At 36.2% G+C, this 17,900-nt stretch overlaps 1 protein-coding gene across 1 annotated transcript in view; it reads right to left on the minus strand.

The window, feature by feature from the left end:
- MDFIC2 (MyoD family inhibitor domain containing 2) overlaps positions 1 to 17,900 on the minus strand; it is a 159,455-nt gene that overhangs the window by 23,426 nt on the left and 118,129 nt on the right. Inside the window, exon 2 of the mRNA XM_037041306.1 lies at positions 1,939 to 2,160. Within this exon, the coding sequence (XP_036897201.1) occupies positions 1,939 to 2,160 (222 nt within the window). The remainder of the gene's footprint in view (positions 1 to 1,938; positions 2,161 to 17,900) is intronic.

The following is a 17,900-nucleotide window of genomic DNA, read 5'->3' on the forward strand; positions in this document are numbered from 1 at the left end:
TTACATAGTGTGGATATGTACAATGGCAATTTCTAAATCTTGGATCAAACACCAAGGTCCACTATGAGTAAGGTCCACACATTCTTGATACTATCTGATAAAATCTTCTGGCATCAAAATATTTTTGCAGAGAACTCTCCTGTGTTGCTTGTTTTCCTATTTGGCATCTAATAGGATGCGAAACCACCAAGAGATATCCCCAAACTGCCAAGGTTTTGGGTTTCATCCCTGGTCAGGTCACATGCAAGAATCAACTGATGAGTGCATACGTGGAACAACAAACTGACATCTCTCTCTGTCCTTCCCTTCTCCCTGTCTCTAAACTAACTAACTGACTAACTAACTAACTAACTAACTAACTGAATGAATGAATGAATGAATGAATGAATAAATAAATACATGAAACTATGGTCATCACTTAAAATTTTAAAGATTTCATATAATATTCTCTATCTGGTAGCTTTTGGCCTATAATTTTCTCTGGCAATAATTAGTTGGAGCTGAGTAGAGGCAGTGCTCTTCAACTTGCCACAATCCTCACCAATCCCTGTTTACTTTCAGTTTACTTCACTATTCACATTTTTTTCTGGTGACTGTAGGCAGTGGTGTTTATATCTTCTGGTCTAAAGCATCCACAACATTTGTACAAGTTACCACATACATAACATGTATTAGGAATCTTCTATTCCTTTATTTTCTAAAACTATAATTATAAAAAAGTAAAAAACAAATAATATTATATGACATGTTTTATATGGTTGTTTCATACACGTTATTTCATTTGATCTTCAAAACATCTTATTGAGTGTTACTAGTTCCATTACATAACTCAGAGACTAAGATTCAGAGATGGTAACAAAAAATTAAAAAGTTTATACAGTTAATATTTTCAGAGCCATGAGTTAAACTGATGTGATTCCAAAGACCCTCTTTATAGTTTATTTTAAAATTTTTCCTAATTTTTAAAAAGTAAACATGAATTTATTTATTTACTTACTTATTTTAAAGGGAAGGAGAAAGAAAGTTAGAGGAACATCAATGTGTGGTTGCCTCTCATGCGGCTCCCACTGGGTACCTGGTCTGCAACCCAGGCATGTGCCCTGACTGGAAATCGAACCAGTGAGCCTTTGGTTCACAGCCCATGCTCAATCCATTGAGCTACACCAGATAGGGTGTAAACATGAATTTAAATACATACAACAAACTATACCTTATTGCATATTCCTTTGAGAAACTCCTTCTAGCTTTCTTTAAACTTTTGTATTGTTTTAATGTAGATATTAAACACTACAAAATTCTTAAACAGCTTATGTTTCCTGTAGAGGTCACTGCACAGTTAACCTGAGTAAAATTCATATTTCCTGGTGCAGAGTCATGACTTTGAACTTGATTATGCTGATCATTCAAATCAATTTAAACTTGCTTTGCAAATGGAATGTACCTCTTTGTCACATGCAGGTATGGTTTGTTGTAGGTTTGCACTGATCAGAATGCTTAGGAAGTGTTATCACCTAGAAGAACCAACTCTTTTCATAGGTTGTTGATGTAAGCATCTTGATATTTTACATAATCTGTATTTATATCTTTCCAGCATTTCAATACCATTCCACTCTGTCTAAACAGTCCCAGATCTGAGAAAAAAAGCCTGCTATTTTTCCTTACCCACTTCATAGCCCCACAGCAAGAATGATTACACCTCACCCCAGCTTTTTAAAACTCTTTACCTCCAATTGCCAGCTTTGAGAGCAAACAATCTGCCAAGCATCTCATAATTGCAAAGTGACCTTGTCATGTGTCATTCACCAGGGTTTTCAAGTCAAATTTTTTCTGTCTAATATTCATAAAGCCTCTTTTCCCCCTCACAGCATATGTGATGATTTTACAGGGGCTGGGGTTGGGGAGCTTTATTTAGAGATGAGTTGACTGTGCGAAACATACCATCAGTGTCTCTCTGATGAGCTGAAGTATCAGTTTGAAGGTAAGAAAATTTTGTCTGGCATTCTTCAAGAGAGGACAGTGATGCGGTAGATTCTGACAATTTTTTCTCAGTGGAAGTTTCCTTGGTTGGTCCATCTGTGATACTGAATTCGGATACTGAATTTATAACGATAGCATTAATGGGTTTCTCTTCTGCATGCTTTTCATTTGTGAGTTGCATATCTAGATTAAAAAAAAACAAAAACCACATACACAGACTCACTATAGTTGATGCAATCTGATGGTCTAAGAATGGACCTTTGCAGAAAATTTCACATTCTAGATTTTTATAAGAATAACATCTTTTAAAAGAATTGGCAGTTACAAAATAGTCTTAGGGATGTAAAGTTCAACATAGGTAATACAGTCAATAATGTTGTAATAGCTATGTATGCTGCCTGGTGGGTACTGTAAATATCTGGGGCAATACTTTGTAAAGTTTATGATTGTCTAAACTCTATAGTGTATACTTAAAACTATTACAAACTAATACTGAATATAAACTGTAACTGAAAAAGTTAAATAAATTGAAAAAAAATGAAGGATTTTTGAGCAGAAAAAAATGAATGAAAATATAAATAAGAATAAAAGAGTATGATCATGATAAAATTTTACACACATTGCAAATTTTATCTATCAAAGTAATTTGTAACATTTCTACTGTAGGTTTTTTAATGATGGGTGGAGAGAATCAAGGAATTTATCCACTTGGATCAAGCAAATCCTATAGTATGTTGTCAGGTTACTGTCATAGTGTTTTATGGATTTGAGGGGTAGTCAAAGGGTCTCCAATGCTGGGCAGTACTTTACAGTAACAGCATATAATCTCAACCAAGTTGTTTTTTTTAATATAATTTTTATTTAATTCTTGTTCAAGTACAGGTTTCTGTCTTATATTCCCAACCCTGCCTGCCCCCTGCCCCATGCTCCCCACATCCCTCCCCTTTCCACCCCCCACCCTTAGTTATTGTCCATGTGTCCTTTATACTTCTTCATGTGAGTCCAAGTTGTTTTATTTCTTTATTTCTACAAACCCTGTGTAAAGATAGTGGTTACTAATAAACAGTCTACGTGCTGATTTCTACTTCTGCTCTGAGAGACTCCAAGTTGCTACCCTTTCCTTTGCTTTTGTGTTTGATAGGTCTCTATTTAGGTATAGTCAGTATGGCTTGGGTGGGGTGGTTTTTGGACACATGCTGTATTTCCATATAATCACGTGGAGCATTTATTAGAAATGCTCAGGGAACCTTTAGCAAAGTTCTCAATTGAAATTGTGGTTTGTGCAGGCATAGAGGAGGGTGGGAAGGCCCAGGTGCTTCATGTATTTTAAACTCCTGTACTTAGTCATTCATTCCCATATAATGCTTGAGGATCTGCAATGTAGCAAGCAGTGGGATGTGCACTGGGTATATGGTGGTGATTATGGTGTCATATTTGGCTTTCACAAACATCAAAAAAGTTAGTAAAAATAACTGCTAAAGTTACAGTATTGAAAAAGAACATCATGAAGTCATATTATAGAGGGAACCAGTCTGGGAAGTAGTGCAGTTAATTTATTACTTACCTACACTCACTAAAGGAAAAAATCCTAAGATTGAGAAAGGAGTTAATAGAAGATATTCTCATACATATCGCCTGGCTTACTCCTGGGGACATCTTAAGAGCTCAACAAGCAATGGTCCTGGTGATTTGATGGTACTTTTGGGGAGTGTTGAAGATGAATTCTGGAGAATTGCATTTCCATTGATGGCCCAATGCCTGATTAATTCAATAATGCTCATTGAGTGACTGAAATAAATAATGCAGTTGGCAACTGGGTTTTACTTTATCATGCTCACACTGTTCAGTGAAAAAAATATGTTCTTGCTAGGTCCATGTTCATCATCCTTTTAAAAGTTGTTTTTTAGGTTGGGGCAGATGGAAATCTTTACTTGGTCTTACCTCCTAGGGCAGTGATTTCCAGGCTAGTCTTGAGAGTAAAATCACCTGGGAAACCCTTTAAAACTGGATTTTTTTAAAGCTCAGGCAACCCATCCCCTTCACCCCTCTCAACAGTCCCTGGGGGATTTTTAAAGTTCCCCAAGTGATTACAACATGCAGACAAGTTTGGAAACCACTGGCACAGGGGTCTTCTGCTTTGGAGAGCGGAGAAAGGAGAGAAAGCAACCCACTAATTTTTGTACAAGGAATTTTCAGAAATCAGTCATGAGCTGGGTGCTGTCCAAAAGATCCTAACTGGTGTGGGAGCTAACAGTATGGTGCACACAATTGTCTTAGACCATTTTTGTTTCTTTCAGCATCTCCAAAAAGCCTTAGCTTTCAACAATGTTTAATTTGTATTCCCCATTCCTTATGCTGCTGGCTTTGTGTCTCTTAATTGCAGTTTGATTCACCCTAAAAAGGATTGGCAGAAACAAGCATTCAGGAGAACAACTATTGCTGATAGTAATTCATATAATATCAAATAGATAGAATTAGCTCAACAAATTGGGAAGCTCTAGACTTTCTCTAAAATAATTAAACTATTTTTACTTGGGTATAAAAGTGTCCACTAACCAGCTAATACCATAAACAGAAAGCCATTTAAATCATGCCTCAGAGCACTTTAGAGCAGTGTTGATATTTGAGCAGATAACACTTTGCCATGGGAACACTGGGTTGTTTAGCAGCATCCCTGTCCTCTGCCTACTATATACCAGTAGCACCCATCACCTTAGATTGTGCCAAATAAAAGTGTCTGTAGACATTTCCCATGTCACTAAATTTACCATATGTGGCAAATCACCCAGCTCAAAACCAAACCGCCATTTACATGTGCATACATACACAGTTGCGTGCATATATGTCAAGCTCTCTGTGACCACTTTTACAGGGTGGGGCAAAAATAGGCTTATAGTTGTAAGTATGCAAAGCACATGGTTTAGTCTTATATTATTGCTTATTAATTATTGTATTATCTTCCACATGAACAATTGTAAACCTACTTTGCCCCACCCTGTATAATTAATTTAACAAAAACTTTGTGAGGTAAATATCATCAGCCTCCCTGAACAGATAGAAAATGTATGAATTGGTATCCTCAGTTAACAGATGAATGAGTATAACCAAGCCTCAGTTTATAAATTGTCCAAAAATTCTTTAGCAAATGGTAGAACAGAGATTTGAATCCAGGCCTGGTGGATTCAAAAAGCCTTGCTCTTATTGTCTTTTATATTACATAACATTTTCTCTGATCTGTTTGTAGCTTTTATCTCTTTCTCCTAGCTGGTAAGACTGCACATGAGCAAAACTCTCTTCACCCTAAATCCCAAGATGTGTCAGTTTTCCACAATGAAGTCTTGCCAACAGATTTATAGACATGCCTCTCATGGAAGAGTCCTAGCAAAGCAAGACTAACAGTATTGCACACTCTGGGAATCCTGACCTTCAGTTACAGAGACTTTCTACTGTGCAGTCATGAGCAGCTCAGAAAGAGCTGATACGTAGTGAAACTTGATAAGTATGGAGATTGCATTAGCTCTTTACTTACATAATTAATTGACAATCAGTTCAAATTATGACACCTAGTTAGGCTACATAGAATTCAAATTACTTTTTGCACAAAGTAATTCAGTAACAAAAAAAGTTGGAATGTATAAAAACATGCAGAGAATACAGTATATAGCCAAGTGGTGCATGATTCTCTTTTTATTTTTTTGCAACAATTTTAAGTATAGCATTTCGAATCTAAGTAGTTTGTTACATTAAGCAACCATTTGGAGATACTAGGCTTGTACTGAAAGAATTTTATGGAGAACTTAAACTGCCATTCATAAAGTTATTTTAATTCTATAACTCTGTTTATATTTTTTATATTTTTATTTCTTAGTAGGAACTGTCTGTTGCTCATTAGAAAATCATCTGACAAACATACATATCAGAACCTAGTCTGTTCAATCCAAAATTCTGACATTTGAAGTGAGTCACTGTTTTTGAGTGAATGTTACTGAAATCTTCCATCTTTTGTAGATGGGATGCTAACAATAATTTCCCCAGATTTTCTCTTTTGTGTGCTATTTAACACCGTACCCAAACTATTATAAAGTAGCATGAGCTAAAAGGAGAAACACATAAAAAGTGGTATCACATCTTTTGCAGAGAAAACTATTTTGGAATTAAATAAGGAACATATGAAACTATATTTGGGATGTTATAGATAGGTCTTGACATTAACATAGAGAGAGTAATTTTTAACAGAGAAAAACCCCAATGTCAAGGCAAAAATTAGAAGTCTAACTGTATTTCTTAGGGAAGAAAATTAAGTGTATCTTGAAAGTCAGTGAAATAGAAAATTCATGTTTGGGCTAGAAGTAATTGCAGAACCAATGGGCATAAACTTAAATATCTGAAAAGACAGACAATTAATTAATCTTTTATTGCCACTGTGAAAATCCTATTAATTTTATTCAATTAACATTTATTGAGTAGCCACATGCAATAGATAAACCAATGTGACAAGAATGATTAATTTATTTACTTTAAGTTATTAGGAGAATATTTTAGTGATTTTTGGTTTTGCTTAATAAATGTGACTCTGTAATTAATTTTTCATTCATGTGTTCACTGAGTGTATATATTTATGTTCATGTATGTATCTATATACACACACACAAACACTCACATTCAAATTAAGAATAGCATCTTAATTTTTTCTTCCCTAGCTCCTGTGATTCTACTCTTATTTGTCCCTTTGCTTCCTTCCCCTTTTTTTCTACCTCTCTCTTTTGGTTTAACTCTTTGATTAATCTGCCTTGTCTCTATTATTGGCTTGTTTTCTCCTCTCTAGTTCTTCAATATATTTATTTCTCAAGACTTTGTCCTCTTATAATAATTTCTTTATTTGTACCCTACCATTGAAAATTGTATTTGTCCACACTTATAACTTAATTATTTTCTTTGTGTTGTTGGCCCCCAAATACATTCAGTCAGTCATCCATCCAGGCAGGCCATATTTACTGAACATAAACTGTGTGCCTAACCCTGTGCTAGGTATGAGGAATTTGATGGAGTCAGGGCAAGAGGTGCAACTGGGTGGAGGGAAGCAAAGAGGGAAAGACTGGGGCAACTGCAATAGCATAATCCATAACATATAATATGAAATAATAACAAAATAACCTTGGTCCTCAGAAGGTCTACAGTCACTACAAATAGTAGTCTCAAGCTTGAAACAGACTTTTGGACATTTTATTTGACTTACTAACCAAATCATTAGCGTTATTATGTCTCTTTCTACTTAAATTTCACTCTTTTCCCTTAACTAGGTAACTCTATACTCTTGAAGAATTCACAATTCAATTTCTTTTTACTTTTCCAGTTTCTGAAGCTTAGAAATGTTTTTTTGATTTGCTCCATTGATCTATCCATCCAGCTATTTAAAAGTTCTTATTTATACATTCTTCTGATTATCTCACAAGTCCATCTCTGCTTTTTTTATTCCCAAAATTACCACTTAGGTTTAATCATTTGTGTTCTCAAATCTGAACTGTTTCAGTAGTTCCATTGATCTCAACTATTTTAACAATCCTCCCCAAGACATCTTATAAACTGTAATCCAAATGATATTTCTAGCAATGTTCTTATAATTGTATTACTCATTAAAAAAGGCAAAACAGAAGATGGTGGCTTAAGTAAACATGACTCACCTCCTCACACAACCACATCAAAATTAAAACTGTACTACAGAACAACCATCATTCAGAACTATCAGAAATAGAGCTGAATGAAAATCCTACAATGACAGAAGTAAGGAAGAAACCACATTGAGACTGGTAGGAGGGGCAGAGATGTGGAACAAGCTGGTCCCACACCAATGTGTGGCAGATGAAAATCAAAGGGATATCTCAGGAACAAGGGGTCCTAGCCCCATAACAGGTCCTCCAGATCAGGATCCCAATGCCAGGAAGATAAGTGTCCACAGATTTTGGCTGTGAAAACCAGAAGGGAATGAGATTGTGTAAGATAGAAACTGCTGGATTCTCAGGCAATTTCTCTTAAAACTTATGCAGGAAATTACTCAGATGTCCTCCCTCTGAGCTCCAGCACAAGGCAGTGGCTTGAAAGGTACCAGAAGCATATGGGGAGGACCTGAAGTGTATGGCATCAGGGTAAGTGCTGGGGGGGACAGCTTTCTCTCAGAAAGAACTGCTGGCAGAGCCCATAGTTCCTTTTCAGAGCCCACCCACCCCCACATGTCTGGAAGGCATGTGCCATATCTGAGATTCCATCAGTCTGGTTGACATTGTTGACTCCACCCTGGTGATTTCCTGAGGCTGTGCCCCACTCACATTTCAGGACCACCCAAGTTGGTTCCAGTGGCTTTTCCATACGGATGGCTTATCTTGTTTCATTCTTGAGGTTTTCCTCAATCTTCTCAGACAAGTAGTATCAGGCCTCAGAAAACCCTATACTGCTAAATGGCCCCAGACCCAGCACTAGCAGCAGCTGGCCTTAGTCCATAACTTGGCCATGCTTGGGCATCTCCAAATCCAGCAAAGTAGCCGCCATCTGCAGATCACTTTGAAACATGCCAGATGGTCCCAGAAGGAACACAGGTGGTGGCTAACTGGGGTCTATACTCCCCAGGAAGCTCTAGAACCTGCACATCCAGTGGACAGTAACAGACCATGTTGGAGTACTACCACCCAACCACCCCAAGTGACATGCTCAAGGGGCATACTCAGCAGCCACAAGAGCAATGCTGAAGTAGCTCCTGCTTTGTGGAGTAGGCCCCTGCATAGCTGATGGTTCACAGTGGTTGGAGGTTGGTAGTTAGTGGTCATAGACAGCCCTTGCAGCTAATCGGCCTGGGTTAATCCCTTTCATTGACCTGCCAACAGCAACCAAGGCTCAACTACAAGAAGGGTGTGTACTCAGCTCACAAGAAGGGCTCACCTTGAGTACCCAGCTTGAGTGAGAGGGGAGGCTGTGCCAATGGACCCTATAGGAAACTTACAACATTAGGCCAATCTTCCAAGCCAGGGAGTCATAGCAGCTCTTCTTAATAAATAGAAACAAATACAGGGAGGATGCCAAAATAAGGTGACAAATAAACATGGCCCAAATTAAAGGACAGAACAAATCTTCAGAAAAATAACTAAATAGAATGGAGCCAAGCAATCTACTAGATGCAGAGTTCAAAACACTGTTTTATAAGGATGCTCAACAAACTTAGGGGAGAAGCAGATGAACTCAGAGAATACTTCAACAGAATAAAAAATAACATGAAAACTGTAAAAAACATGTCAGAAATGAAGGATACACTACCTGAAATGAACAATTTACAGGGAATCAGCAGTAGAGTGGATGAACCTGCAAATCAAATCAGTGATTTAAAATATAAGAAAGCAAAATAAACATCCAATCAGAACAGCAAGAATTAAAAATAATCTCTAAAATGAAGGTAATGTAAGGAATCTCTGGGACAACTTCAGCATACCAAAATTTGAATAATGGGGGTTCCAGAAGAAGAAGAGAAAGAGGAAAAATTGAAAACTTGTTTGAAAAAATCATGGAAGAAGACTTCCCTAACTTGATGAAAAAAAATAGACATACAAGTTCAGGAAGCACAGGGTCTCAAACAAGTTGGGCCCAGTGAGGCCCACTCAGACACATCATAATTAAAACATCAAAGTTAAAGACAAAGAGGGAATCTTAAATGCAGCAGGAGAAAAGCAGTTAGTTACCTACAAGGGAGTTCCCATAAGTCTGTCAGCTGATTTCTCAAAAGAAACTTTGCAGGCTAAAAAGGATTGGCCAGAAATATTCAAAGTGATGAAAAGCAAGTACCTATAATCAAGATTACTCTACCCAGCAAACCTATCACTTAGAATCCAAGGACAAATAAAGAGTTTCCCAGAGAAGAAAAAGCTAAAGGAGTTCATCATCATCAATCCATTATTATATGGAAAGTTAAAGGGTCTTCTTTAAGAAAAAGAAGATAAAAATATGAACAATAAAATGGCAGTAAATACACATCTATCAACAGCTGAATCTAAAAAACAAAATAAAGAAACAAGCAGAACAGAAACAAATTCATAGGTACAAAGAACAAGCACTTTGATGGTTGCCAGAAGGGTGGAGTTTGAGAATATGGGTGAAAAAAGTGAAGGTCTTATGAAGTATAAATTAGTAGTTACAGAATAGTCACAGGGATGCAAAGTACAGTATAGAAAATGGAGAAGCCAAAGAACATATATGCAGGACCCATGGGCATGGACAACAGTGTGGGGATTGCCACAGGGAATGTGGGGGGAGGGGCTGGGTAGAAGGGAGCAAATGGGGAAAATTTAGGATAACTGTAATAGCATAATTAATAAAATATACATATAAAAAGCAAAACAAAACATATATTTGCACACACACACAAGCTCATTATTTAACTGACTAGTTTCCCATTTTCTTACCTCAATTAGCCTATTAAATCAATTGCCAAATTGACTATTGGAAAAGGTGACTTATTGTTATGTTTTTCTTGTGAATGATAAACTCCAGGAACCTATATAAAATTATTAGAGAAGCTTTTAAGTAAGAATGATTTTAATGTTAATTTTAGATAAAAATATATGAACCATTTTTAGAGCTATAATGATGAATTATATTTTCTCTTGTATTTCAACTATATAGTATTTTGGTTTAGACTTTAACACTGTTATTATCAATGGGTGAAATCAAATTAAAGCAGACAGGTGACATTTCAATGTTATGATACCAAACCATTAGCTAATAAGAATGGCTCATGAAAGTAAATTGTTGAAAAGACACTGTAGAGGAGAGAAAAGTCTTTTCTCTTGTATGTAAAGTTAGTAAAGTTCACACAAATGTCAGATTTTTTTCCCTGGCTGGTGTGGCTCAGTGGATTGCATGCCAGACTGTGAACCAAGGCGTTGCCAGTTCAATTCCCAGTCAGGGCACATGGCCAGGTTGCAGGCCAGGTCCCCAGTAGGGGGCACATATGAGGCAACCACACATTGACGTTTCTCTCCCTCTCTTTCTGCCTCCCTCTTCCTCTGCCTATAAATAAATAAATAAATAAATAAATAAATAATAAAAATCTTAAAAATGTTTTTTTGTTTTATTTTTGTTAAGCTACATAGACTGCATTCTTCTCAGCTTGGTAGGTACACACACACACAATACACAAAACATAGGAAACCAATCTATGTTATTGAATAAGGTGAAAATTACTAGAAAGATGTAGAATCACATTTTCTTAAATAATATAACACTATTATTCATGTGCTGAGTGAAACTGAGAACTGGGACTGGGTAAAGATAGAACAAAAGTATTTAGGTATGGGTTTCTCAGTCCTGAAAAAGCATGCTCAAAAAGGGTCTGTTTAAAAAAATATTTCAAAGCTGAATGGGATAATTTTCTCAAGATGATGGATGAAAGCTTTCTAAAACATTTTCCCCTTTTTAGAATGAATGGAAATAACCAATTCATGAATGTTCCATTGCTATATTCTGTTAGTTCTATTGGACAAAATGATATCTTGGGTTTATTAAATCTATTTTTTGTGAGAGAATAGGAATATATATGATAAATACATTGGGTATTTTTTTTCCTTTGATTTTCAAGTGCCAGCACTCGTTGGGAGCTGTCCTTCAAAGGCTCCACACTGAAGCAGCCCTTTATCATTGTTTTACATCATCTTCTGTGCTACTTCCACTAAAACCCCACCTTGAAAACACCAGGTGAAATGTTCATCTGGAGCCATGACAAGAAGACATTTTAAGTCTTTTCAAACAGCCTTAGTAAATCTCTCCTTTAAAAAATAAAAGAGAAAATGCAAAATAATATTATTTCTCCAGAAATAATAGCAGTGTGCTCAAGATGAAAAGGAATTAACTATAAGAAAGAACTAAGATAAGAAGTTTGAACACAACATCCCAAATACCTTGATACCCACAAATATACCACAAGTCTTTTGGGGCCAAAGTGTGGGGTTTTTTTGGTATAACTCTTCTGGATAATTACCTCAATTTTCTTCTCTCAACTATACATTACACCTGTAGACAGACATAGGCTAAGTGATATATTTTTATAGCTAGATGTAAAGCTGTAACAAGAAGCAATTCAGTTCTAGGTGGTGGTTAAATTATCTTCAGACATGAAAACAGTGTGCAATTATGAGTCTCCATTTCATTTTTATGCAGTTACCTTCAGTTTAATGTTTGTATAAAGTGTCTCAAGAAATAAAGATTATGTTATCTCAGAAAAAAATTGATTAGCTGCTTTTATAGCTTGATACACTTGGATTAGTAATAGGTTTTGGGCTCTGAAAAAACAAATGAAGCCAATAAGGCTATAAACTCATGCATATTTGGTGTTATGTATGCAGTTGTGTTTAGATACAAGTAATATTTATATCTAAATATAGTCAATGTTTAGATATAAATGTTAAAAATTAAACTATAATTATTCCAAATAATCTCTATTATGTTAAAATGATGACAATGTATTCATCCCAACTATTTTAATGTCACTTACAATATCTTACTTGTATGGTATCATTTGAGGCTCACAACAGTTTTGCAAAGAATTATTATCACTATTATATGAGTGAGGAAGTGAATGGAGGTTCAGCCATTTTAGCGGCTTGTCCAATATTACCCAGCTGGTAAGGGGCAGAGCTAGTACCTGAACTTCTATCTCCTAATTCCTATGACTGTTAAACTTTACATTCACAAATTGCTTTACAAAGCCAGGCACTCTGATATGGGATTGAGATACTTTTCTGAAGCAGAACTCCTTTGTCCCGTTTGACTTTGCTTACTCCAAGTTGATTGATCTTGCTGGTATTTGATTAGGAGGCACTTTATTTGTATGCTCAAACCAGAATTCTTAGTGATTGTGTTTTCCAAACCCATCCCTTAAAGTCCAGTGTAAGCATCAACTCTTATGTGATGCTTTGTGCAATGCTCTTGCACTACAATTGACATTAATTCTTTCTTTTGGAAGCTCCCAGAGGCCTGGGTTGACATCACATAACAACCCCACTTCAGTTTATTGTACTGTGGTTATTTGTGGCTGTATTTCTCTTCCCCTTCCATTTTGAGCTCCTTGAGAAAATTCATGCTCCATTCACCTCTGATTTCCCAGAAACTAGCACAGTGTCTGGAAGAAAGCAAGTATTTAATAAATTTTAGGATACTGAAACTCACTAACAAATTGAATGTAGGCTATCTTGGCTGTTGGTTGATAATTGATTCATCTTTCCTGGGACAGGTTTTCTGAGCACATCTTCTATGGTCTTCCTCTCCCACTCTTGATACCCCTGTTGACCCTTGTGAGGAGTGGAAATTATAACAATTTTGCTAAAATGCATATTGATATTTGTTCTGATTTGAAAGCAAACTTTGCATTTGTAAAACTGTGAATAATATTAATGGGCACAAAGAAAATAAAATCCTTTATACTGTACCATTATTAACACATTATTATATTTGTTTCACAAAAATAAGATGGAAATATTCAGTGTGTGTGTTTGTGTATGTGTTTGTGCATGCGTATAAAATCTGGAATATGCATATATATTACCCATATGTTAAAATCAAAATATATTCTATTATATATTACACATGTAACATGTAATGTTAATATATAATGATATAATGTGTAACACATGATATAATGTATAATGTATATATTATATTAATACCCTTATATAATACTGTAATATATATATATGTACATATATATATATATACATATATAGAGAGAGATTATATACATATATCCCTTCACTTTCAGTCTTTGTCAGTGTTTTGCTATGAGGTGGGCCTGTTGTAAGCAGTACATGTGTGAGTCATGTTTTCTTATCCAGTAAGCTGCCCTATGTCTTTTGATTGGAGCATTTGATCCACCCACATTCAAGGTTTTTGTTGATAGGTACTTATTCATTGCCATTGTTTTCCTTTGTACCTGTGTTCTTCTTTCTCTCTCACTCATTTTCTTCATCTTTTTATTTTCTTCTTTTTTAATTTTTATTTTTATTTAATTCTTCTTCAAGTACAGTTTTCTGTCTTATATTCCCAGCCCTGCCGCCCCTCCAGTGCTCCCACCTCCCTCCCATTTCTGAAGCAGTCCCTTTAACATCTCTTTCAGTGATGGTTTGGTGGAGGTGTATTCTTTGAGCCCTTTTTTCTCTAGGAAATTCCTTACTTCACCTTCCATTTTAAATGAAAGTCCTCCTGAGTGGAATAGTCTTGGTTGCAGGCCTCTGTTTTTCATTACTTGGAATATTTCTTGCCACCCTTCCTAACTTGTAGTGTTTCTGTTAAGAAGTCAGCTGCTAACCTTATTGGGTCTCCCTTTTATGTTATTTCTTGTTAGTTCCTTGCTACCTCTTTAAGATTCTCTCTTTGTTTTTAAATTTTGCCATTTTAAATATGATGTTTCTTGGAGTAGGCCTCTTTGGGCTCCTCTTGACTGGAATATTTTGTGCTTCCTGGATTTATGTGACTTTTTTGCCTCATCAAACCGAGAAAGTTTTTCATCATTACTTTTTCTAACAGATTTTTTTATCCCTTGCTCCTCCTCTCCTTCTGATATCCCAATCCATGTTTGGGATACTACTACATTTCATGTTTTCCTGCAGTTCCATTAACCCCTCTTTGTTAATTTTGAATGTTTTTATTTCTTTTATTGCTGTTTCTGTGACTTCTTTTCTACCTTGTTCTCCAGTTTTGTAATTTGATACTCTGCCCCATCTAACCTGCTTTTGATTCTTTGTACTGTCTTCTTCATTTCAGAAATTGTATTGTTGATTTCCTCCTGGCTCTAGTTGATAGTTTCTATGTCCTTTTACATACTGATGTAGTTTGGAGTAAGTTCCTTGTAGATTTCCTGTAGTTTTTTGTAATTCTCACTGACCTCATCAAGCTTCCTCATAACCATTTTTTGAATTCAATATCTGATAGTTTACATACCTGTATTTCATTTAGCACTCTTTTTGAGGATTCCTCCTTTCCTTTTGATTGGGGGTGTTTTTCATCTCCCCATTTTTTGAATATTCTTCTTGTTTGCTTCTGCTTATTTAATTGATCTGTTTTGATTCCCTGAGTTTATGATGTGAACTTCTATGGTAGGTGACCTGTGAGATTCAGTAGTGTAGTTTCCTTGATCTCCTAAACTTTATGCTTTGGGGATGCCATTTATGTTGATTCCCTGGATGTAATTAGGTTTTGATTGTTGCTGGGGTTTAATTTGGGTCCTTTCCTCCAGCTGGTTGACTGACGGTTGTTACTCCATCAATAATGTCTTGTTTGTTATTGTATAGGTGCTGTAAGAACAAAACCACAAAGCCCAGGAAACAAACCTACATCTACTTAAATAACTCCTACCTGAAATGCCATTATCAAGAGCAAATATGCCAGTATTAATAAGGTTGTAAAGAGATTAATACTATTATAAGAGAGGAGAGCAAATATGATGACCTACCATAAGACCAATAATTTTGAGAGGGTAGAAGGAGGAACACTAATAAGAGTTGAGAATCAGAGCAATGTGAAGAAAGAAAGTAAAATTTACATCATAATAAAAATGGGAATGAAGAAGGCAAAATGGAGTAAGAGAAGGGAACTGTATAGTGCTAGATTTAAACAGAAATTAAAATAAGATAAAATAAAATAAAGTGAAAGAAAGAAAAACAAAAGATAAGTAAATAAACAATGAAAAATAGGAACCAAATTGGAGAGAAAGATCCACCTCAGCGTTGTCAACAACAAATGAGCTAAAATTAATATAGGTGGGATGGAAATAAGAGGGAAGAAAGAAAAAATCTAAAGAGATGTCTAGAGGAAAGGAAACTGATTTTGAGGTGATAGGAAGAGGGAATACTAAGAGTGGGGGATGAAAATTAGGCTAAAACAGGGAAAAATTAAAATTTGAGAATAAAAGAAAAAGAAAATGGAAAATGGAATGAAAGAGAAAATAAAACAAAAAAACAGACTAAGACAGGGAAAAATTAAAATTTGAGATGAAAAAAGAGTAGATGAGAAGAACAGTAAAATTTGATATTTAAAATACAAAATTAGTAAAGGTCTAAAGATACAAGTGAAAATATACAAAAGCAACTGCCCTATCTACAACCAAGGAGCAAAGATTGCTAAAAGTGGAGAAAGAACATGGGTATTCTAAGAGTGGGAAAAAGAATGTGAGATGACCAGTGACAAACATTGGTTTTGAGAGGCTGGACGGGGGAGAAATAGTAAGAGTGCCGAATGGAAACAAGTTGTAGAAAAGAGAAAACAAACTTTTAAGTGAAAACAGTAAGAGAAAAGAAGAAGGTAAAACAGAATAAGAGAAAGAAGCAGTAAAATATATGAACTGAAAAAATCTACTGACTCAATGTGCACAAACTTGAAGGATACCAAACCTGAAGGAATGAATATTTTTTAAATATTTTATTTATTTATCTTTAGAGGGGAATGAAAGGAGAGAGGGAGAGAAACACCAATGCTTGGTTGCATCTCGTGGGCCCCCTGCTGGGAACCAGCCCGCAACCCAGGCATGTGCCCTGACTGGGAATCGAACTGCGATCGTCTGGTTCGCAGGCCCTTACTCAATCCACTGAGCTACACAAGCCAGGGCAGGAATGAATATTAAAGAGCTATAAAGAAAAGAAAATATCAAAAATCATGGAGAAGATCAATGTGGATTTTGTCTTGGTATCATCTAATATTTACTACTGTTTTTTTCTTTCTGAATCTGCGTCTGGTGATGTCAGATGGTGACCTCATCTGACCTTCAGCAGCCTGTTTGAGATTTTCAGGGATCTAAGGTCTGTGGCTTACTCCTTCAGTTGTTAATTTAATCACTCAGCAACCAGCAATCAGGCTTAAGCACCACAAGGCATAGCAGAATCCTTCCTGTGGTTGGGGCTATTTTTTCCCCTCAGGTTACTGCCATTTGTGGGGGAGTGGTCTGCCTTTGTAGAATGGCTGCTGCCATATGGGGGATGACTTAGCACTAGGATCCCAGTGGCTACTCTCTCAGTTCCATCCCCAAAGCCTCTGTCTGCAGTTCCCCTCAAGCATCTCTACTCCACTCTGCTCCCCACCTTTGTCAGGGCCCAAGGAAAATAACTGCAAATGAAAATTTGTGCATTGCCTCTTTAAACATTTTTTGGCTTCTCCAGCCTTCCATCTCTGACAGTGAGCAATCCTGCTGCTTTTTGCCACTGGATTTTAACTATGTACTTTTTGGGCTCTGGTGTTCTAAGCTGGGGATCCCAGCTTAGGGTTTAGAAGCCAAACTTCTCAGTGGGATCCGATCAGCTGTTTAAATATCCCTCACATGGGATATATCAGCATGCTTCACATGCTGCCTGTGCGAGCTCATTCAGCCCTCTCCTGTTTTCACCACAGTCCCTACCAGGCACATTGTGCTGAAGCTGTTTCTCCTGTCTGTTGTTATAAGGCTTCTCTATTAATATTGTTTAGTCATTTGTTCCAGGTGATTTCTCCACAATTTAGTTGTAACTCCAGATTGGTCTTGGAAGGAGATTAGTGTAACTTCTAATCATTCTCGTCTGCTATCTTGGATCTGGAACTGGGATTCCAACTAAGACAGCCTGGTGCTAGGTTCATGCTGCTAATCATTATGCTATAGTATTTTTTTACATAAAGATTTAAAAGGAAAAGACATATTGGAATTTCGTTAAATGTAATATATTTTATGTTATTATTATATCACAAGCATTTCCTACATCCTAAAGATTATTAAAAGACATACTCAGTTCTCATCTCAAATTTCACTTTCTCAGGGAAACTTTCCCTTTAAATATAAAGCAGTAGTTATCAATTAGGGCAGACTTTGCCTCCACAGTACATTTGGCAATGGCTGGAGACATTTTTTATTGTCATAACTGGGATGGGTAAAA

The sequence above is a fragment of the Sturnira hondurensis genome, unplaced genomic scaffold (genome assembly GCF_014824575.4).
Source record: "Sturnira hondurensis isolate 20B ecotype Veracruz unplaced genomic scaffold, ASM1482457v3 Scaffold0002840, whole genome shotgun sequence".
In the NCBI taxonomy this organism is placed as follows: Eukaryota; Metazoa; Chordata; class Mammalia; order Chiroptera; family Phyllostomidae; genus Sturnira; species Sturnira hondurensis.